This window comes from Orycteropus afer, unplaced genomic scaffold (assembly GCF_000298275.1).
Source record: "Orycteropus afer afer isolate SDZICR_OR568_19922 unplaced genomic scaffold, OryAfe1.0 scaffold00246, whole genome shotgun sequence".
Lineage (NCBI taxonomy): Eukaryota > Metazoa > Chordata > Mammalia > Tubulidentata > Orycteropodidae > Orycteropus > Orycteropus afer.
This window is the reverse complement of record NW_006921833.1, coordinates 4,572,876-4,596,622: the sequence shown is the minus strand read 5'-3', so window position 1 is coordinate 4,596,622 and position 23,747 is coordinate 4,572,876. Positions and strand designations below refer to the sequence as shown.

The window sequence follows — 23,747 nt, the reverse complement described above, 5'->3', positions numbered from 1 at the left end:
AGAAAATAACAAACGCCGGAGAGGATATGGAGAGATTGGCATGCTCATACACTGCTGGTGGGACTGTAAAATGATATAACCACTGTGAAAAGCAGTATGGTGATTTCTTAAAAAGCTGGAATTAGAAATACCATTTGACCCAGCAATTCCATTACTAGGTATATACCCTAAAGATGTGAGAGCCAGGACAAGAACAAATATATATATACCCATGTTCCCTGCAGCACTATTTACAATAGCCAAAAGATAGAAACAACCTAGGTGCCCATCAACAGAAGAATGGATAACCAAAGTATGGTACATACACACAATGGAATACGACGCAACACTAAAGAATAATGTAGAATCTGCAAAACACTGCATAACATGGATGAACTTGGAGGGCATTATGCTGAGTAAGGAGCTCTCGTGGCATAGTGTCTAAGGCATTTGACTGCTAACCAGAAGGCTGGTGGTTCAAACCTACCAGCCACTTCTCAGAAGGAAGGTTGGGCAATCTACTTCCGTAGTGATACCACCTCGGAAACCCAAGGAGGGGTCGTTATGAGTTGGATCTGACTCAACAGCAGTATGTTTTGCTGAGTAAAATAAGTCAATCACAGAAGGGCAAATATAGTATTAGTTCATTACTGTAAAAAGTCAAGGAAAGGTTTATATATGGAAGGAAACTTTCTTTGTTGGTTACCAGGGATGAGTGGGAAGGGAAAGGAACACTGCAAAAGAAAAAAAAAAAAAAAAGCACTACTGACCCATGTCACCTTAGTTTTGTGTATTTCACTGTACATAAATTATATTTCAATAAAATGTATTAAAAAAAAAAAGTTCTAAGACCTCAAGGTATGGAGAGAAAGAAGTATGCCCACAAAATCCATTCATAAGTTGAGGGAAAACTATAAAAAATCTGAAGAGATGTACTAAGTGAGTATCGTTAATACTGTGATAGATTATCTCCTCTAATGGTAAGAGCATTTTGACTTACCTATAAACTTTGAGGCCAGGGAGCAATAAAAATATGAGGTTACTTGGGCTTGGGTGATCTCTAAGGCCTTATATATGGTTGGAACACTAACATTCTAAAAGCCAGTCAGTAGTTAAACAGAAAAACCAAGGCATAAATTTCACAAAGGAGAAAATCTTGATCTATGACTTTGTCATCAAAGGAAACTGAGAGATACAATGAAGATCCAACTAAACGGAGTAAAATGATCTTTATAAACAGCAAAAAGCCTTACCAAGTCTAATGTAAATAAAACCCCATCTGGAACCTATTCATAGACCAAGAGGCAGTTGTTCATACAGAACAAGAGGATACTATATGGTTTTAAATCAGGAAAGGTGTATGTCAGAGTTGAACCCTTTCACCAAACTTATTCAATCCGTATACTGAGCAAATAATCCAAGAAGCTGGACTATATGCAGAAGAATATAGCATCAGGATTGGAGGAAGGCATGTTAACAACCTGGGCTATGTAGATGACACAACCTTGCTTGCTAAAAGTGAAGAGGACTTTAAGTACTTATTGATGGAGATCAAAGGCTACACCCTTCAGTATGATTACACCTCAACATAAAGAAAACAAAATTCCTCACAAATGGACCAACAAACAACATCATGGTAAATGGAGAAAAGACTGAAGTTGTCAGGATTTCATTTTAGTTGGATCCACAATCAACAACCATGGAAGCAATATTCAAGAAATCAAACGAGGTATTGCACTTGGCAAATGTGCAGGAAAAAAAAAAAACCTCTTTAAAGTGTTAAGTAAAGATATCACTTTGAGGACTAAGGTGCACCGACCCAAGGCACGGCATCTTCAACTGCTTCACATGCATGTGAAAGCTAAAAAGACCAAAGCAGAATCAATGCCTTTGAATGACAGTCTTGGTGAAGAATATGGAATATACCATGGGCTGTCTGGAAAGAAATACAGTCACAATGCTCCTTGAATTGAGGATAGTGAGACTCTGTCTCATGCACTTTGGACATATCAGAAGGGAACAGTTCCTAGAGAAGGGCATTCTGCTTGGTAAAGTAGAAGGTCAGTGAAAAAGAGGAAGACCCTCAATGAACTAAATTGACATAATGGCTGTAACAATGGGCTCAAATACAGCAATACTTGTGAGGATGGTAGTATAGGCTTGGGCAATGCTTCATTCTGTTGTACACTGGGTTGCTATGAATCAGAACTGACTCAACAGCACCGAACAACAACAAAAATGTTCAAATATCATTCCAAAAATAGTATCAAATGGTCTATCAGGAATTCATGTGTTTGGAGTAAGCACCATGAACAGCTCCCATGCTCGCTCTTCTCTCCTTTTAATTTTACATGACAACATCATGCTCAGTGCTAACACAATTAATAATCTAATATCCATGCTTCAACATAAAACCAAGGCACAGAAAGTAACTGAAAGAAATGGCCCATTAAAAAAAAACAACATGGAGAGAAATCATTTACATGGAAGCCAGAATAATGGACAGATTATAAAACTTTAAAATAACAGTATTACGTGTTCAAAGAACTAAAGGAAAATACAAAAAACTAAGGGAAATCAGGAAAACAATACATGAAAAAAGCAAGAACAACAACAAAGAGATAGACACTATAAAAAGATCCCAAACAGAAATACTGGTGCTGAAAAAATACAGTATAATGTATAACATAAATATAGTAACAAGTCCAAAATAAATAAATCCACCACTCATCTATTATTCTGTTATACTGTGGTGGTACACCTGTTGCTGTGAGGCTGGAGGCTATACCACCAGTATTTCAAATACAAGCAAGGTCACCCACGGTGGACAGGTTTCAGCGGAGCTTCCAGACTAAGACAGGCTTAGAAGAAGGAAGGGGTAATCCACTTCTCGAAGAACTGACCAGTGAAAACCTTATGAATAGCAGTGAACCACCGTCTGTATATTACTGGAAAACTTTATGGACAGCTGTGAAACAATGTCTGATATAGTGATAGAAGATAAGACCCTCAGGTTAAAAGACCCTCAAAATACACTGGGGAAGAGCTGCATCCTCAAAGTAGAGCTGACCTTAATGACATGAATAAAGCTTTTGGGACCTCATTTACTGATGGGGCATGACTCAAAATGGGAAAGAAACAGCTGCAAAGGTCTATTAATAATTAGAATGTGGAATCTGTGAAGTACGAATGTAGAAAAATTGGGAACTTTTCAAAAATGAAATGGAACACATAAAGATCAATATCCTAGGCATTACTGAACTGAAATGGACTGGTTTTGGACATTTTGAATCAGACAATCATATGATCTATTATGCCATGAATGACAAATTAAAGAATGGTGTGGCATTCATCATCACAGAATGCTGATTGTACTTCAAATCTATCCTGAAGTACAATGCTGTCAATGATAGGATAATATCCAGATACTTACAAGGAAGGTCAGTTAATACTACTATCATTCAGATTTATGCACCAATCACTACAGCCAAAGAGGAGGAAACTGAAGATTTGTACCAATATCTGCAGTCTGAAATTGACCAAACATACAATCAAGATAATATTACTGGTGATTGGAATTTGAAAGTTCGAGTCAAAAAAGAATCACGAGTAGTTGGAAAATATAGCCTTGGTGAGATCGCATGATAGAATTTTGAAATACCTATGACTTATTCACTGCAAATGCCTTTTTTAAGCAACATAAAAGGTGGCTATGCACGTGGACCTTGCTAGATGGAATACAGAGAAATCAGATCAACTACATCTGTTGAAAGAGGCAATGGAAAAGCTCAGTATTTTTAGTCAAAACAAGGCCAGGAGCTGACTATGGAACATACCAAATTGCTCATATCCAAGTTCAAGCTGAAGCTGAAGAAAATTAAAGCAAGTCCGTGAGAGCCAAAATATGACCTTGATTATAGCTCATCTAAATTTAGAGACCATGTGAAGAACAGATTTGATGCACTGAACACTAGTGACTGAAAATCAGATGTGCTGTCAGATGACATCAAGAACATCATCTGTGAAGAAAGTAAAATGTCATTAAAAAGACAGAAAAGGAAGAAAAGACCAAAATGGATGTCAAAAGAGACTCTGAAACTTGCTTTTGAACAGAGTGTAGCTAAAGCAAGTGGAAGAAATGACAAGATAAAGGGGTTGAACAGAAGATTTCAAAGAGCAGCTTGAGAAGACAAAGTTGATTATTATAATGAGATGTGCAAACACCTGGAGTTAGAAAACCAAAAGGGAAGAACACACACTCAGCATATCTCAAGCTGAAAGAATTGAAGAAAAAAATTTTAAGCCTCAAGTTGCAATACTGAAAGATTCTATGGGCAAAATATTGAATGATGCAGGAAGCATCAAAAGAAGATGGAAGGAATACACAGAGTCACCATACGAAGAAGAATTGGTTGATGTTCATCTATTTCAGCAGATGGCATACGATCAAGAGCCAATGATACTGAAGGAAGAAGTCAAAGCTGCACTGAAGGAACTGTCAAAATAAACAAGGCCCCAGAAGATGGAGGAATAGGCAGACAAGCTACAAATCCCCTCTTCAACAAAGGAAAGAGAAACCAATTGATAGAGATACAGAAGATAATGATGGAGCCCTGACCTTTGAAAGGAAGTATACAGAAGTGGATCAGGCACCAACTAATGGAAAAACGTGAAGGAAAACAGTGAGTACGGAGACAGCTGGAGCAGTGGACTGTCAGCTACTCTGATAGGACCAATAGCCTGAATATTTCCAAGTGGTGTTGGAACTTGAGAATTGACCTAAAGATCAGACCTGGTTGCCAAGGGCTGCAGAGATGACTACATTGGTGGCCTATGCCTTGGAAGCCAAACAGCAAGGAGGGAGACAACCTGAGCTGTGGACTTCTGCTGTCCGGAGGGTCTAGCAATTTTGATTGTTTACAAGTGGTGGTCATTTTGGATATTTAATGTGACTGAGGGTGCAGCCATTTTGAATCGCTATAAGTAGTGGACATTTTGGATTTTAAAGTGACAGCATTCTCATTCGGGTTCCAGGGATCTAAGAATAGGCTCTGTTTGCCAAGGAAGACAGAGACGTATGGGAGGCTCCAACAGGAAAGGAGACAGATGGTGAGTGTAAAAGTGCTGCCAACCAGCAAACGAAGGAGCACAGCATGTTACCCTGCATACGTAAATAACATACAAACAAAACAAAGAAAATGAAAATTGTGGGCAAGTCACTCAAACATACAATCACCAATTAAATATAAACACAAAAACATCACGATGCCTTGAAGACAACAGAGCATCACAGTCCACACAAAGAAACAAGATAAAGCAGGAGAAAAAGGGGCAGGATACAGACCCAAAACACATCCCCAAGGAAGATGTTGCATTGAAACTCCCTGATAAGGAATTCAAAAGAATTATATTTAGGTGCATTCAACAAATCAAGAGACAGATCAAGGAAAACACAGAAAAAAGCCTAGAACAGTTTTGAAAGACAATATTAAGAACAAAATGATAAAATAAATGAAATATAAGAAGTGATACAAAATCTACACATAGAAATCCAGAAGATTAATGCTAAATTTTTAGAAATGGGTAAGACACTGAATGGGCAAAGGAGCAGAACTGAATCAATGGAAGACAGAATTAGTGAGACTGAAGGCAAACACCTCAATACTTCTTCAGAAATGGATCATTCAGAAAAAGATCAAAACAAAATGAAGAAAGCCTAAGATTCATGTGGGATACTATCAAAAGGAATAACCTACGTGTAATTGGAATTCCAGAACAGGAAGAGACAAATAAAACCACAGAATAAATTTCTGAAGATTTGTTGGTAGAGAATTTTCCTGGTATGATGGAAGATGAGAATATATCCATTTAGGAAGTCCAACAAACCCCAAACAGGATAGACCCCAAAAGAAAATCACCCAGACATATCATCATCAAACTTACCAAAACCAAAGACAAAGAATCATGAAAGCAGCATAGGAAGAATGAAAAGTTACCTACAAGGGGCAACCAATAAGACTAAGCTTGGATTTCTCAATAGAAACCATGCAGGCGAGAAGACAATGGGATGGTGTATATATATATAAAACCCTGAAAGAGAAAAATTTCCAACCAAGAATTATGTACCCAGCAAAACTGTCCCTCAAATATGATGGTGAAATTAGGACATTTCCAGATAAGCAGAAATTAAGGGAATTTGTTAAAACCAAATCTACCTTACAAGAGATGCTAAAGGAAGTCTTTTGGACAAAGAAGAAACAACAGCAAACAACAACTGATTATTAACATACATGATGACATAACCCAGAAACAAATCCAGCTATGGAAGTATCCAAAGTAAATAAGCCTACAAGATTATAAACAGGGAACCAGAGACATCAGTTGGCATATGAGGACAAGTACAAACCAAAAAGAAAAAAATTGTGTAGTTACAAACTTCTAAATGGTAGGAAAGTCAAGACAACTACAAGGTAGAATGGACCATTCTAAACCTGGGAAGGAAACTACAAATCACAGGGTAACCTCAAAGAAAAATGATAAACTTTCACATCAAAATAAAAAAGAGGACCAGCTACAAATATTTAGCAAATACTAAAACAATAGCAATGAAGAAAGTGATAACATGATTCCAAAACAAAACGAGCTCATCACAGGAAATTATATGGAAAAAAGAAATCAACACCATGAAAAAGTACATAACAAAAACGACAGCAACAAATTCATACTTGTCAATAATTACATATTTGGCAATAAACGTATCTCTAAGATTTATAGAAAATGCCAACACCTAACAGCAAAGGGATTAACAATCCAATTGAAAAATGGGCACAAGACATAAATCGACATTTCACCAAGGGGGATATTCAGGTGGCCAGCAAATACATGAAGAGATGCTCACAATCACTGGTCATCAGAGAGATGCAAATCAAAACAACAATGAGATACCATCTCACCCCAGCACTGATGGCAAGGTTCAACCAGACAGAAAATAACAAATGCTGGTTGGGGATATGGAGAGATTGGGACTCTCATACACTGTGGGTGGGACTGTGAAGTGATACAACCACTGTGGAAAGCAGTATGGCAATTCCTTAGAAAGCTGGAATTGGAGATACAATTTGACCCAGCAATCCCATTACTAGGTATATATTCTAGAGAGGTGACAGCCAGGACAGGAACAGATACATGCACACCCATGTGCATCGCAGCACTATTTACAATAGCAAAAAGATGGAAACAACCTGTATGCCCATCAATGGAAGAGTGGATGAGGAAATTATGGTACATACACACAGTGGAATGCTATGCAGCACTAAAGAATAATGTAGAGTCTGCAAAACACTGCATAACATGGATGAAATTGGAGGACATGCTGAGTGAAATAAGTCAATTACAGAAGGATACATACAGTATTAGTTCATTGTTGTAGAGGGTCAAAGAAAGGTTTATATATGGAGGGAAAGTTTCTTTGTTGGTTGCCAGAGGTGGGAGGGGAGGGAGCACTGCCAAAAAAAGAAAAAAAAAAGCATTGACCCATGTCACTTTATTTTTTGTGTATTTCATTGTACATAAGTTATATTTCAATAAAATGCATTAAAAGAAAAAAGAAAAAAAAAAAGGAACAAGGCTCCAGGAACTGATGGAATACCCATTGAGATGTTTCAACAAACAAATGCCGTGCTGGAGGCACTTACTGATCTATATCAAGAAATTTGTAAGACAGCTACCAAGAGATCTATGTTCGTACCCATTCCAAAGAAAAGTAATCCAACAGAATGTGAAAATTATCGAATAATATCATTAATATCACATGGAAATAAAATTTCGCTAAAGATAATTAAAAAATGGTTATAGCTGTACATTAACAGTGAACTGCCAGAAACTGAAGCTGGTTTCAGAAGAGGGCATGGAACAAGGGATATCACTGCTGATGTCAGATGGATCATGGCTAAAACCAAAGAATACCAGAAAGATATTTACTTGTGTTTTACTGACTATGCAAAAGCATTCAATTGTGTGGATCATAAATTATGGATAACATTGAGAAGAATGTGAATTCCAGAACCCTTAACTGTGTTCATGAGGAACATGAGGAACCTGTATGTAGACCAGGAGGTCTACAAGAGAACAAGGGGATAGCACCTGGTTTAAAATCAGGAAGCGTATGTGTCAGGGTTGTATCCTTTCACCATACTCAGTCTGTATGCTCAGCAAATAATCAGAGAAGCTGGACTATATGAAGAAGAATGTGGCATTAGGATTGGAAGAAGAGTCATTAGCAATGTGATATGCAGATGACACAACCTTGATTGCTTAAAGTGAAGATGACCTGAAGCATTTACTGATGAAGATTAAAGACTACAGTCTGCAGTATGGATTATACTTCAGCATAAAGAAAACAAAAATCCTCACAACTGGACCAGATAGATCCAGCATCCTGACAAAGAAAGACAAGACTGAAGTTGTCAAAAATTTCATATTACTTGGATCCACAGTCAACACCCATAGAAGCAGCAGTCAAGAAATCAGATGTTATATTACACCAGGCCTATCCTGTTGCAAAAGACCTCTTCAAAGTGCTGAAGAGCAAAGATGTCTCTTTTTAAGACTAAGGTGTGTCTAACCCTAGCCATGGTATTTTGAATAGCCTCATATACATGTGAAAGCTGGCAATGAATAAGGTAGACTGAAGAAGAGTTGGTGTTGCTGAGATGTGGTGTTGGTGAAGAATACTGAAAGTACCATGGACTGCCAGAAGAATTAACAAATCTTTCTGGACGAAGTGCAGTTGGAATGCTTGTTGGAAGCAAGACTGGACACTTTGTCTCATCTACTTTGGTCATGTTGTCAGAAGGGAGCATTCCCTGGAGAAGGATATGGTAAAATGGAGGGTCACTGAAAAAGGGAAGACCTTTAACAAGATGGATTGACACAGTGGCTGCAACAATGTGCTCAGGTATAGCAAGGGCTGTGAAGATGGTGCACAATTAGGCAGTTGTCCTGTTGTACACAGGGTCGCTATGAGGTGGAGCCGACTTGATGCCACCTAATAACAACAACAACATATAAAAACGGAGGGGTGATATAGGATGTTACTAAAGTTAAGGTAGTATCAGTTTAAACTAGGGTGTTATAAATTTAAGACGTTAAATGTATTCTCATTGTAAACACAAAGAAAATATACAGAAAAGGAAAGAAGGGACTCAAAAATGGCTCATTAAAAAAACAAACTAAACACAAATGATGACAGTATTGGATGAAATGAGGGACACAGCAGGTATAAATCTGTTGCTGTCTAGTCAATTCCAACTCATAGTGACCCTAAAGTTTCTGCCAAATTTGGGCTGCTATGAGAAAAATCAGTAATCAAAAACTCTCAACAGGTATAAGACACCAAAAATCAAGTAGCAAATAGCAAAAGTCCTTCTTGGTCAGTAATAACTTTGAATATAAACACATGAATCTCTCCAAAGAAAAGGCAGAGAGTGGCAGAATGGATATAAAATACCATGATCCATGTATATGCCATGTACAAGAGAAATATCTTAGATCCAAAGACAGTGAAAGGATAGGGAGAAAATATTGCATGCAAAAATTAACCAAAAGAGAGCTGGGATGGCTCAATTGCTTTCAGGCAAAATAGACTTTAAGGCAAAATCTAGTATATGGGATAAAGAAGGGCACTATATAATGATAAAAGGTTCAATTCATCAGTAAGATATAATAATTATAAACACATATGCATCTATTACCAACTCCAAAATCTATGAAGTTAATACTGACAGAATGGAAAGAATAGACAGTTCTGCAATGATAGCTGCAGGCTTCAATACACCACTTTCATTAACAGATAGAAACATCTTGAAAGAAGGAAAATGAGGATGTATACAACACTATAAGCCAACTAGACCTAACAGACACATATAGAATATTCCACTCAAGAACAGCACTAATCACATTCTTCTGCACTGCAAATGGAGTATTCTCCAGGGTAGATTCTATGCTAGGTCACAAAACAAGTCTAAACCTAAACAGCTGAAAATCATACAAAGTATATTCTATGACAACAAAGGAACAAAACGAAAAATTAGTTAACAAAAGGAAAATTGGAAATTCATAAATATATGCAAATTAAACAACTATTAAATAGCCAGTGGGACAAGGAAGAAATCAAAAGATAAATCAGAAAATACTTAGGAGATGAATGAAAATGAAAGCACAACATACCAAAACTTAAAAGATACATTAAAGGCAATCAATAATAAAAAGGAAATTTATAGGACTAAAAACCTACAAGAAAATGGAAAGATCTGAAATCAGTGACCTAATTTTATAACTTGAACTAGATAAAGAAGAGCAAACTAAGCCCAAAGCTATGAATAGAAAGGAAGTAACAATGAGCAGAAATAATGAATGACACAGAGAATAGAAAAACAAAGAGAGAATCAATAAAACAGTTGTTTAAAAAAGATAAATCAACAAACTTTTAGCTTGACAGACAGAGAAATGGAAAGTGAAGATTACTGTTATTGTTGTTAGGTGCTGTCAAGTTGATTCTGACTCAGAGAGACCCCATGCACAACAGAATGAAACACTGCTCAGTCCTGCTCCATCCTTACAATTGTTGCTATGTTTGAGCCCACTGTTACAATCAGAGTGTCAATCCATCTTGTTGACAGTCTTCCTCTTTCTTGATGATCCTCTACTTTACCAAGCATCATGTCCTTTTCCAGGGACTCCTGATAACATGTCCAAAAGATGAAGTCTCACCATCCTCCCTTTCAAGGAGCATTCTGGGTGTACTTCTTTTAAGACAGATTTGTTTGTTATTCTAGTAATCCAGGGTATATTCAATATTCTTCACTAATGCCATAATTCAAAGGCTTCAATTCTTCCTTAGTCTTCCTTATTCATTGTCCTGGCTTTGCATGCATATGAGGTGCCTAAAAATACCACGGCTGGGGTCAGGTGCACCTTAGTCCTCAAGGTGACATCTTTACTTTTTAATTCTTTAAAAAGGGCTTTTGCAGCAGATCTACACAAAGCAATACATCATTTGACTTCTTCACTGATGCTTTCATGGGTATTGATTGTGGATCCAAGTAAAATGAAATCCTTGACAACTTCAATCTTTTCTCCATTTTGATGTTCCTTATGGTCCAGTAGTGAGAATATTTGTTTTCATTATGTAGAGGTGTAATCCATACTGAAAGAGAAAGATACACATTTCTAAAATGGGAAATACAGGTGGAAACATTACAAGTGACCCTACAGGAAAAAAAAAAAAAAAAAAAAAAATCTTAAGATGATACTATAAACAATTATATGCCAACCAATTAGATAACTGATGAAATGAAAAAATTTCTAGAAATCAACTACTAAGTTGAATCAAGAATAAATAGAAAATCTCAACAATCCAATCACAAGTAAAGAGAATGAATCAGCAATCAAAACTTCCAGTAGGAAAAATTCCTGGACCAGATGGCTTCACTGGGGAATTCTACAAACACTGACAGAGGAAGTGACACCAATTCTTCTTTAACTCTTCCAAAAAATAAAAGAGGGAATACTTCTTAACTCATCCTATGAGGCTAGAATTATCCTGATACAAATACCAGACAAAAACACCACAGAAAAGAATATTACAGACTAGTATACTTTATGGATATAGATGTAAAAATGTTCAACAAAATACTAGCAAATTGAATTAAAAAACATATTGAAAGGATTAGACACCATGACCAAGTGGGATTTAAGGAATGCCAGAGTGGTTCAATCTTAGAAAATCAATGTCATATCATCCATTAATAGAACAAATGACAAGAAGCACATAATTATCTCAATTGACACAGAAAAGGCATCTGAAAAAATCCAATACCTTTTCATGGAGAATAAAAAACCAAAACAAACCACTCAATAAAGGAGGAACAGAAGGGCAATCCGTCAATTCGACAAAAAGAGTTTATGAAAAATCCACAGCTAACATCACACGCAATGGAGAAAGTGGAAAGCTTTCCCCTTGAAATGAGCAGCAAGACAAGGATGCTGGCTCTCACCATGGCTAGTAAACATTTTACTGCAAGTCCTACCCTGAGTAAGTAGACAAGAAAAAGAAATAAACCGTATCCAAACTGGGAAGGAAGAAATAAAACTATTCATTTTCACAGAGATCATGATCCTATATATAAGAAACCCCACCAAACCATAAGAAACCTAGTTAGAGGTGATAGATGAATTCAGTATAGTGGCATGGTACAAGGTCAACACAAAAACCAGGTGGGTTTCTATACATCAGCAGTGGGTAATCTGAACAGGAAATTAACAATTCCATTTATAACAGCATCTAAAAAAATAATAAATTTAACCAGGAAGGTAAAAAATGTAACCACTGAAAATTAGAGTATTACTGAAAAAATCAAAGAAGACCTAAATAAATAAAGGTTTTCCTTGTTCATGGATGGGAGTCTTAATATCAACAAGATGTCAATACTATCCAAAGTAAGCTATAGATTCAACACAATGCACATCAAAATGTCAACGGCCTTCTTTGCAGAAGTGGAAAACACAATTCTCAAATTTATATAGAATTGTAAGGGGCTGTGATAGCTGGAGCTGGGGTTTTAGAGCAAAGCCCCGTCATCCTCTGCAGATAACTATTCCCCTTTTGAGAAACAGCTTTTGGCTTGTTACTGGGCTTTAGTAGAGACTGAACGCCTAACCATGGGCCACAAAGTCACCATGAGGCCTGAGCTGCCTATCATGAACTGGGTGTTGTCTGACCCACAGAGTCATAAAGTTGGACGTGCACAACAGCATTCCGTCATTAAATGGAAGTGGTATATCAGAGATCGAGCTTGAGCAGGACCTGAAAGCACAAGCAAGTTGCATGAGGAAGTGGCCCAAATGCCTGTGGTCTCCACTCCAGTCACATTATCTTCCCTGTCCCACTCTGCACCTATGGGGAGTGACCAGCTGACTGAGGAAGAGAAAACTCGTGCCTGGTTTACAGATGGTTCTGCGCAATATGCAGGCACCACTTGAAAGTGGACAGCAGCAGCACTGCAGCCCCCTTCCGGGACTTCCTTAAAGGACAGTGGTGAAGGGACATCCTCCCAATGGGCAGAACTTTGAGCCATGCATATGGCTGTTCACTTTGCATGGAGTAAGAAATGGCCAGATGTGTGATTATATACGGATTCATGGGCTGTGGCTAACAGCTTAGCTGGATGGTCTGGGATTTGGAAGGAGCATGATTGGAAGATTGGTGATAAGGATGTATGGGGAAGAGGTATGTGGATAGATCTCTCTGAATGGGCCAAAGAAGTAAAGGTATTTGTGTCTCATGTGAATGCCCACCAAAAGGTGACCTTGGCAGAGGAGGACTTTAACAATCAGGTGGATAGGATGACACGTTCAGTGGAAACCAGCCATCCTTTTTCCCCAGCTACTCCTGTCCTTGCTCAGTGGGTTCATGAACAAAGTGGTCATGGTGGCAGGGATGGAGATTATGCATGGGCTCAGCAACATGGACTCCTGCTTACCAAGGCTGATATGGCTACCGCCACTGCTGAGTGCCCAATCTGCCAACAGCAGAGACCTACACTGAATCTGTGATATGGAACCATTCCTCGGGGTGATCAGCCAGCAACCTGGTGGCAGGTTGATTACACTGGACAACTTCCATAATGGAAAGGACAGCATTTTGTTCTTACTGGAATAGATACTTATTCTGGATATGGATTTGCCTTCCCTGCATGCAATGCTTCTGCTAAAACTACCAGCCATGGACTTACAGAATGCCTTATCCACCATCATGGTATCCCACATAGCATTGCTTCAGATCAAGGGACTCATTTCACAGCAAATGAAGTGAGGCAATGGGCTTATGCTCATGGAATTCACTGGTCTTACCATGTTCCCCATCATCCTGAAGCAGCTGGCTTGATAGAACGATGGAATGGCCTCTTAAAGACACAAATACAGTGCCAGCCAAGTGGCAATACCTTGAAGGGCTGGGGCAATGTTCTCCAGGAGGCTGTATGTGCTCGAAACCAGCGTCCAATATATGGTTCTGTTTCTCCAATAGCCAGGATTCTCACATCCAGGAACCAAGGGGTGGAAACAGGAGTGGTACCACTATTACCCCTACTGATCCACTCAAAAAATTTTTGCTTCCTGTCTCTGCTACCCTATGCTCTGCAGGTCTGGAGATGTTAGTCCCAAAGGGAGGAACGCTTCCACCTGGAGACACAATACTGATTGCACTGAACTGGAAATTAAGAATGCCACCTGGCCATTTTGGCTTCTTCATGCCTCTGGATCAACAGACAAAGAAGGGCATTACTACACTATCTAGTGTGATAGATCCTGATTACCAAGGGGAAATTGGGTTGGCTTTAAATAATGGAGGTAAAGAAGAATATGTCTGGAATACAGGAGATTCTTTAGGACGTCTCTTAGTACTACCATGCCCTGTGATTAAAGTCAATGGAAAATTACAGCAACCCAATTTTGATATGACTGCCAATGGCACAGACCCTTCAGGAATGAAGGTTTGGGTCACCCCACCAGGCAAAGAAGCACGACCAGCTGAGGTGCTTGCTGAGAGCAAGGGAAATACAGAATGGGTGGTGGAAGAAGGTAGTTTTGAATATGAGCTATGACCACATGACCAGCTGCAGAAACGAGGACTGTCATTGTTATATTTCTTCATTGTATATGTGCATCAAATATTTTTGTTTCCTTCTGTTATGAGCTGTGAAATGTAAACAAGGTTAATGCATTTTGATTGTATGTGTGTTAGCATATCATGTTAGGCACAAGTATGACTTTATAATTGTCCTTATTTAGAGATTATATATGGTTAAGAAGATGTGTACAACTGCCAAGTTGACAAGGGGTGGACTGTGATAGTTGAAGTTGTGTGTCAACTTGGCTGGACCCCAGTTCTATGTGGTTGTTCCCATGATGGGATCAGATGACTGTGTTCTGAGTGGCCAATCTGTTGAAGGGGCATTTCCCTAGGGGTGTGGCCTGCTTCCAGTATATCCAGGGACATCCTGGGAAGAGAGACATTCTTCTGTGGATCAGGATTCTGTTGTGCTGCCTACAACTCTCTGTGAGTAAGCAGTCCACTGTTCGGCCTGGAGATCTTGGATTCGTCATTCATTGGAGTCAACAGCCCGTGTACTGCCTGCCAGCCTTGAGCTTCTCAGCCCCTGTGGTTGCAGGAGCCAGGAAAAGCCTCCAGCTTGATGTATGATCCAGGGACTTTGGACTTGCTGGCTTCTACACATTTGTGAGCCATTATCCTAAGATAAGTTTTTTTCTCTCTTTCTCTAAGCTTTGCTGTTTTTTGTTTCTCTAGAGAATCCAGTCTAACACAGGGGCCCTGAATAGCCAAAAGCACCTTGAAAAAGAAGAAAAATGTAGGTGGACTCACATTTCCTGATTTCAAAACATGTTATAAAGCTACAATAAATCAAAAGAGTTTGGTATTTGTATAATGTAAAATATACAGACCAATGAAATATAGAGTACAGAAATAAACCCATACATCTGTGGTCAATTAATTTTTGACAAGGGTGCTGAGTGTACTCAACAGAGAAAAAATAGTCTCTTTAATAAATAGTACTGTGATAACAGAACATCCAGGTGTAAAAGAATAAAGCTGAACCCATACCTCATACTGTATGTAAAATTAATTCTAAATAGATCAATGACCTAAATGTGAAAACTAAAACCGTAATACTTTTTGAATGAAACACAGGTTTTTTCATTTTTATCAAAATTAAAACTTTTTGTCCATCAAAAGACTTTATCAACAAAGAGACAACCTACAGAATGAGAGAAAATATTTGAAAATGATACAAATTATAAGGGGTTTAATATTAGAATATATAAGGAACTTCTACAGTTCAATAACAAAAAGATAAAAAACCCACCTAAAAATTGGCAAAGGAACATAAAACAGATATTTCACTAAAGAACATATATAAATGCCCATAAGCACATGAAAAGATGCTCAACATCATTATTTAGTAGGGAAATGCAAATCACAATCACAATAGAATACCACTTCAATTCTTTACATCCTTGTCAACAAATGTTGAAAAAGATTCAAAGAAACTGAAACTTTCATTTACTTCTGGCGGGAATATAAAATGGTAAACAAGGAAAATAGTTTGATAGTTCTTGAAAAAGTTAAACATAAAATTACTGTATGACTCAGCAAGTCAACTCGTATTTACCCAAAAGATATGAAAACAGGGAATCAAACAAAAAGGTAGAACAAATGAAAAGGTAAAAACAACCCAAGTGATGAACAGATAAACAAAATATGTTCATGTAATGGAAAATTACTCAGGCAAAAAGAAAAATGAAATTCTGATCCATGTTACAGATGAATCTTGAAAACATTGTTGGCTGAGTGAGGTAAGTTAAGACACAAAAGGAGAAATATATTATCTCATTATAAGAAATATCTAGAAAAGACAAATGTATATACACCAAAGTTTATTAGTGGTTACCAGCACATGGGCTGGAGAAGGAAATGGGAGAGTAGTGTGTAAGGGGTACTGAATTTCTGTTATGAGTGTGGAAGAATTTTGGAAATGGATCATGGTGATTGTTCTATGACATGCTGCTGTTGTTAGATGCTGTTGAGTTGGTTCCGACTCACAGCAACCCTACATATGACAGAACAGAACACTGCCCAGTGCTATGTTTGAGCCCACTGTTGCAGTCACTGTGTCAATCCACCTCGTTGAGGGCCTTCCTCTTTTTGACTGACCCTCAACCAAGCATGATGTTCTTCTCCAGAGAATGGTCCCTCCTCCTGATAATATGTCCAAAGTATGTAGGATGAAGTCTCACCAAGCTCACTTCTAAGGAATATTCTGGTTGTACTTCAACCAAGATAGAAGGTTCTTTCTTTTGCAAGTCCATGATATACTCTTCTTCGCCAATACCACAGTTCAAAAGTATCAATTGTTCTTCAGTCTTCCTTATTCATTGTCCACATTTCACAATGCATTGAAGGCAACTGAAAATACCATGGCTTGGATCAGGCACACTTTAATCCTCAAAGTGAGATATTTAAAGAAGTCTTTTGCTGCAGATTTGCCCAAAGCAATAACCTTATGTGATTTCTTGACTTCTGTTTCCAGGGGTGTTGATTGTGGATACAAGTATAATGAAATCCTTTGCAACTTCAGTCTTATTTCTACTTTCATGATGTTGCTTATTGGTCCAGTTGTGAGGATTTTTGATTTATGTCAATGTGTAATCCACACTGAAGGCTGTAGTCATTGATCTTCATCAGTGAGTGTTACAAGTTCTCTTTCAACAAGCAAGGCTGTGTGCTCTGCATACTGCAGGTTGTCAATCAGTCTACCTCTAATCCTGTTGCCATGTTTTTCTTTATTTAGTCCAGCTTCTTGGATTATTTGCTCAGCATACAGAATGAATAAGTATGGTGAAAGGATACAACCCTGACACACACCTATCCTTATTTTAAAATATCCCCTTGTATTGTGTGAATGATACTTCCTGATCTATGTACAGGTTCCTTATGAGCACAATTAAATGTTCTGGAATTTCCATTCTTTGCAATGTTATCCATAATCTGTTATGGATAACATAGTTGAATGTCTTTGCATAGTCAATGAAACACAAGTAAACATCTTTCTGGTATTCTATGCTTTCAGCCAAGATGCATCTGACATCAGCAATGATACCATTCCACCTTCTCTTCTGAATGCAGCTTGAATTTCCGGCAGTTCTCTGTTGATGTACTGCTGCAACCATTTCAGAATTATTTTCAGCAAAGTTTTACTTGTGTATAATATTAATGATATTGTTTAATAATTTCCACATTCTGTTGGATCTTTTTTTTGAATAGGTACAAATATAGATTTCTGCCAGTCAGTTGACCAGGTACTGTCCTGCAAATTTCTTGGCATAGATAAGTGCTTCTAGCATTGCATCCATTTCTTGAAATACCTCAATTGGTATTCCACCAAATCCTGGAACCTTCCTTTTTCACCAAGCCTTTGGTGCAGCTTGGACTTCTTTCTTCACTATCATCAGTTCTTGATCATTTACCTCCTAAAATGGCTGAACACTGACCAATTCTTGGTACAATGACTTTGTGTATTTCTTCCATCTTCTGATGCTTCCTGCATTGTTCAATATCTTGCCTATGGAATTCTTCAATATTGCAATTCGAGACTAGAATTTTTTCTTTAGTTTTTTCAGCTTGAAAAATGCTGAGGGTATGCTTCCGTTTTGATTTTCTAACTCCAGGTCTTTGCATACTTTGTTATAATATTTAATCTATCTTCTCAATCCAATCTCTGAAATCTTCTTTCGAGTTCTTTTACATCACCATTTTTTCCATTCACTTTAAGCAACTCATTTAAGTTGTTGTCAACTTGAGTTTGTACAGATAGATCTTAAAAGACCATAATACTCAAGACAGATCTGTGTTACTAGTTAAGCTAAACTACTGTTTGGTTTTAAGAAGAGTTCAGGGGATATTTTTTTGTTTAAAGTTTAAAGATCATCTTAGAGCAATAGTTTCAGGAGTTCATCCTGCCACCACGGCTCCAGAAAGTCTGGAGTCCAAGAGGATCAGAAATTGTGTTCTGCATTTTCTCCCTTTTCATCAAGATTTTTCTATAGAATCTCTGATCAAAATGTTCAGTAATGATAGCAGAGCACCACCCATTTCTTCTGGTCTCATGGCAAAGGAGGCAATTGTTCATGGACTCAATTAGCCACACATTCCACTTCTTTATTCCATTCTTGACTCTCCTTCTTCTATTGTTGCTCTAGCAAACAGAGACCAATTGTGCCTTGGATTAGTGCTTGCAAGCTTTTAAGATTCCAGGCACTGCAAAATGAACTAGAAGATAGAAAAGAAGCACTAAATACATTATTAAGCCAAAGGGATGTCCCATGAAACCACAACCCTAATCTTCCAAACCAAGGAAACAAATCCCATGAGGTGTTTGATTGTACATAAGCAGTCTCACCTGCGTTGCTGCTGTAGTATTTCGCTCATTTGTGCCAATTCAATTTTTACAGGTATAAAATTTATTGACAGCAATTACAATAAGAGGCTGTTCAGTCCTTCCCCTTATCAATGTGATTTTTCTATCACTGTTAACCCCTCTTTTCCCTTCCTCCTGCCCCTCGTAACCAGTAATAAAGTTTGGTCTCTATACATTTGCCTTTTCTTATATTTTTATTTAAGTGAAGTCATTCAATATTTGTCCTTTTGTGGTTGGCTTATGTCACTCAGCACAATGTCTTCAAGCTCCATCCATCTTGTAGCATGCATCAAGACTTAATTTCTCCAACTGGCTGAGCAGTATTCCATTGTATGTATGTACTACATTTTATCCATTCATCTGTTGCTGCGCATTTAGGTTGTTTCCAACTTTTGGCTACTGTGAAAAGTGGTACAATGAACATTGGTATACAAGTATCTTTTTCAAGACTTTCAGGTCTATATACCTAGGAGTGAAATCGCTGAGTCATATGGTAGTTCTTTTTTTAGTTTTTTTGAGGAATCACCCACACTATTTTCCAAGTGGCTATAGCATCTTATATTCCTACCAGCAATGGATAAGAGTTCCAATTTCCTCATATCCTGGTCAACATTTTTTTTTTTTTTAAATCTTAGACAACTTAGTGGGAGTAAATCTTATGGTCTTGTTTTAATTTTCTTTGGCTTCAGCTTGAACTTGTATATGAGTAATGGTCTGTTCTGCAGTCAACCTTTGGCCATGTTCTGATGATATTGAGCTTCTCCATCATCTCTTTCCACAGATGACGTCAATTTGATGCCTATGTATTCCACCCAGTGAGGTCCCCAAGTATAGTCACTATTTATGTTGTTAAAAGAACATTTCAAGGTATGTCCTAAAGTATAATGCCATCAGGGATAGGTTATTATCCTTATGTCTACAAGGAAGACCAGTTAATACAACTATTATTCAAATTTATGCACTAATGCCAAATATGAAGAACCTGAAGATTTTTACCTACTTCTGCAGTCTGCAACTGATCAAACATGCAATCAAGATAGTTTGATAATTACTTGTGATTGGAAAGAGAAAGGCAGAAAAGGAGGAGGATCAGTAGTTGGAACACATGATGTTGGTGATAGAAATGACACTTGAAATCACATGATACAGTTTTTCAAGACCAACAACCTATACGGGAAATACCATTTTTCCTACAACATAGAAAACATAATTAATGTTACTGAACTTTACACATAAATATAGCTGAAATGGAAAATACATTATACATATTTTACTAAAAAAATTTTTAAAAGACTAAGTTAGAATAAGAAAAAAAATGAAACACACACACACACACACATACCCCTCCCTCCACTAAATAAACCAGAGGTGCCAGGAATTCTTGCTCTTAAGTTTTGAGATTGAGTTTTCCTGTCATATTATCAAGAGGGTGGGCAATTTGGTGGTTCAAGGGTAATAAAAATAATGTATTTCCTATAGACAAAAAATAGCAATAATTCAGCCAGAAGAAATTATGGTCTTCTTAACCTAAACAGAGTAACATGAAGTCTTTAAGAAAAAATTTAAAATTATTTAAACCTATCTTATTTCACAAAAACATTATGAAGTAGTTTACAGAGAAATAAAAATGAAAACTTAAATTTAAAATTCTCAATACTTTTATTATAGTATAATTATCTTCTGTACAATTTTAAACATCATAATCCTTTCAAACACATATATTTTCACCTGCCTCCTCCATAACCATGAAGGTACTCACAAATACGCAGAAGTGTGAAAGAAGACGACTAAAGTTTCTAAATAATTCCTATAAGGATCTCTTCTTATAATGACCCCTGATAAGTCACTTCCTTTGCCATCAAAAACTTAATCTATCCAGTCTATTAATTTTTACAGTGGCATAAAAAGGTATCTGTGTTTGAGGACTGTGGCCAACTTCTTAATTCAAATCAGAAACAATATATACTATTTTCTATTTGACTATTTCTTTTAGATTCTATTACCTAAAACTATTTCCTTAAATTATATCATATCCATTAAATGATTGCTAAAATAGTTACATTAATGTGTGCTAAAAAATAACTACAGACTTTCATAATCATATTAACTAAGTCTTTTTTCCAACAAATGAAAACTTAAACTTCCTTTTCCCACCTCATTTCATTTAGTACTTTATCCCCCTATTGTTACTGAGTCTGAAGCTACTGGGACACCTACATGTTGTGGGGAAATATTTTTCCTGCTTCATTTCCTTTAGGGCTTCTATTCATTCTTATTACTTACTGTTGGCTTCTGCAATCCCATCTTATTTCTCCCAATCTATTTCTTTCTAGTTGATCACACATACAATCGCTTAGAACTAATATGGAATACCTCTGATATCCAATATTCATATGTTATTTTCAAAACACTTTTGGTCTTCCAAAAGACACCCTCCAAACATATCAAGCACCAAAACCTGTGATTTCACTCTACTCAACTTTTAATGTAAGTGTTCCTATTTCATCCCAAAGGTAAGTACACTCAAAAATCGAAGTCAAAGGATAAAACATTGTACAGAATGTCTGACAGTTGATTCATTTCAAAGCATTTATTAGTCTATCTAACATTAATTTATAACAACAATCTTCAGTCTGAGGTTAGTAAGAAAATGTTAAGTTCCTAATATTAACGCTATATATCTTTTTACTTCTTTCAGAATGGCAATCCAATACATACCTCTGTGGGAAAAATGTTTCTTCTGGATTTATAAAAATAACAGAGAATGAATCCACATTATTTATTTTATTGAAGAAGACTAAAATGTGCCTTATAGGCATCACTGACTCAGTATGTCAGAAGTTCTAAGATTTAATTAACTTGACCATTTTGCTGAAACTTTATGCTTAACAAGAGGCCGTAGTTACCTCTTTTTGTAGATGAAGTTTGAAGCAACTGTTTGGCTTTGAGGGAAGTACGAGGCAAATTTTTCAGCCTTTGCGAAGCTGTTGAAAAATAAGGAACTGTAATATTTGCCTGGAAGGATAAAGATAAAGCCTATAGCTTCTGTAAACTTGAATATTTGAATACAAATTTGAAATTTTATCAAGGAACAGAAACCATAAGGTGTAATTATTTTAGAATCCCAGAAGCAGTGGAATTTTAAAGTGATGCTTAGTGCATTAAATTGGAAAGAAAAAAGGATAGAAATCTTAGTGCAAAGCACATACTTTTACAAATAGCATGTAAGATCAGGAAAACTCCAATATGCAAATCGATCAAAATATCAAAAGAGAAAACAAACCACCAGCAAACATGCAAATAATACAAATACAAAGCTTATTAAGGAAAAGTGATGAACACAAGCATACAGAATAAAATAAATACACTACTTGTTCAATGCAAAAAAGCAGATTTTGGCAAAGCAGTTATTGTTAAATGAGTTACCCTAATATGAAACTAATCCCCACACTCAAAAAGGAGAAGAAAACTCAGAACCAGGGAGGTCCTTAGAGAATCACAGTCTAGTAGTTTTAATATATCCAACATCATCTCGCTGTAGAATACAACTAATTTGTACCACAGACTGTGGGTAGCACTTTAATTAGGCTGTGCATGTATGTGTGTAGGTGGGTGTGTGCGTGTATGTGTGTGTGTGTGTGTGTGTTGGTGCAGGATGAGGGTTTTGGAGTAGTTAGAACATCTGCATTTTAAATTGATCAATGAAGGATTTTAAGCTTTCTTCAAAACTCTTCTATTAATGGTACCAAAACTCTCAAAACAGGCCATTTTGAAGCAGCCTAGGGCCCTCCAGAGTTAAAGCTTACTGGGTCACCAATGGACTGATGAGTACACTACGCAAACCACTAGTGCTGTCATTTATTTAAGTAGCTCTACAATGTTACTCTACTAATTTGAAAGTCAGACTTCATTCACCTCTAGGAATTATGTGTTTTTTCCCCCAAAAAAAACCCAGCAATCCCACTCCCCATAAATTTGGCCAGAGCAAACAACAATTGAGGTAACAAAGGGGTAGTTGGTTTATCATCAGAGAAAATTAAGGAGAATTTCTCTCTTGCTCTATTGCTTAACTCTATTAAAGTTGAACATCTATTAGGTTTTCTTATTATACGTCTGATAATAAAATTTTTAAAAAGTAGCAAATGTATTTGATTTCAAATTTTACAGCATTCCAAATACTACTGTAGCTAAATAATGTTTTCTTTCAAGTTAATGTAAATACGGCCAGGCAAACTAGCAAAAAAATTCTCCATGCTTAAAAAATAGATTTTATAGTATATTATCTACTATCTACTCCACACAAACAGAACACTACCAGCATCAAATACTTTGCATTTACATATTTATTCACATTTTCATCCATTCATATTTTTTCATTCATTCATTCATTTCTGTTTTTATTCATGACATTCAAATAGTTCAGTACATACTTTGTTCCAGGCACTGTTCTAGGTACAATGAATTTAGTAGCCGACTAGACAAGACACAGTTCCTATTCTCGAGGAATGAATGGTCTAGGGAAGGTGAGACAGACAATAAACAGCAAGGAAAACATATGGCCTATCAGACAGTAATAGCTGCTAAAGAGAACAATAAAATAGAAAGGGTGACAGGAAGTAAGAAGAGATTCAAATTGCAAATATAAGTAGAGTGATCAGGAAACATCTCCCTCAGAAGGTGATATTTGTGCAAAGATCTGAAGGAAGAGAGGGA

General features: G+C 37.0%; 1 protein-coding gene across 1 annotated transcript in view; it reads right to left on the bottom strand.

The window, feature by feature from the left end:
• The window catches only part of SLAIN2 (SLAIN motif family member 2), a 134,124-nt gene that overhangs the window by 14,965 nt on the left and 95,412 nt on the right, over positions 1-23,747 (bottom strand). Inside the window, exon 7 of the mRNA XM_042782133.1 lies at positions 21,941-22,018. Within this exon, the coding sequence (XP_042638067.1) occupies positions 21,941-22,018 (78 nt within the window). The remainder of the gene's footprint in view (positions 1-21,940; positions 22,019-23,747) is intronic.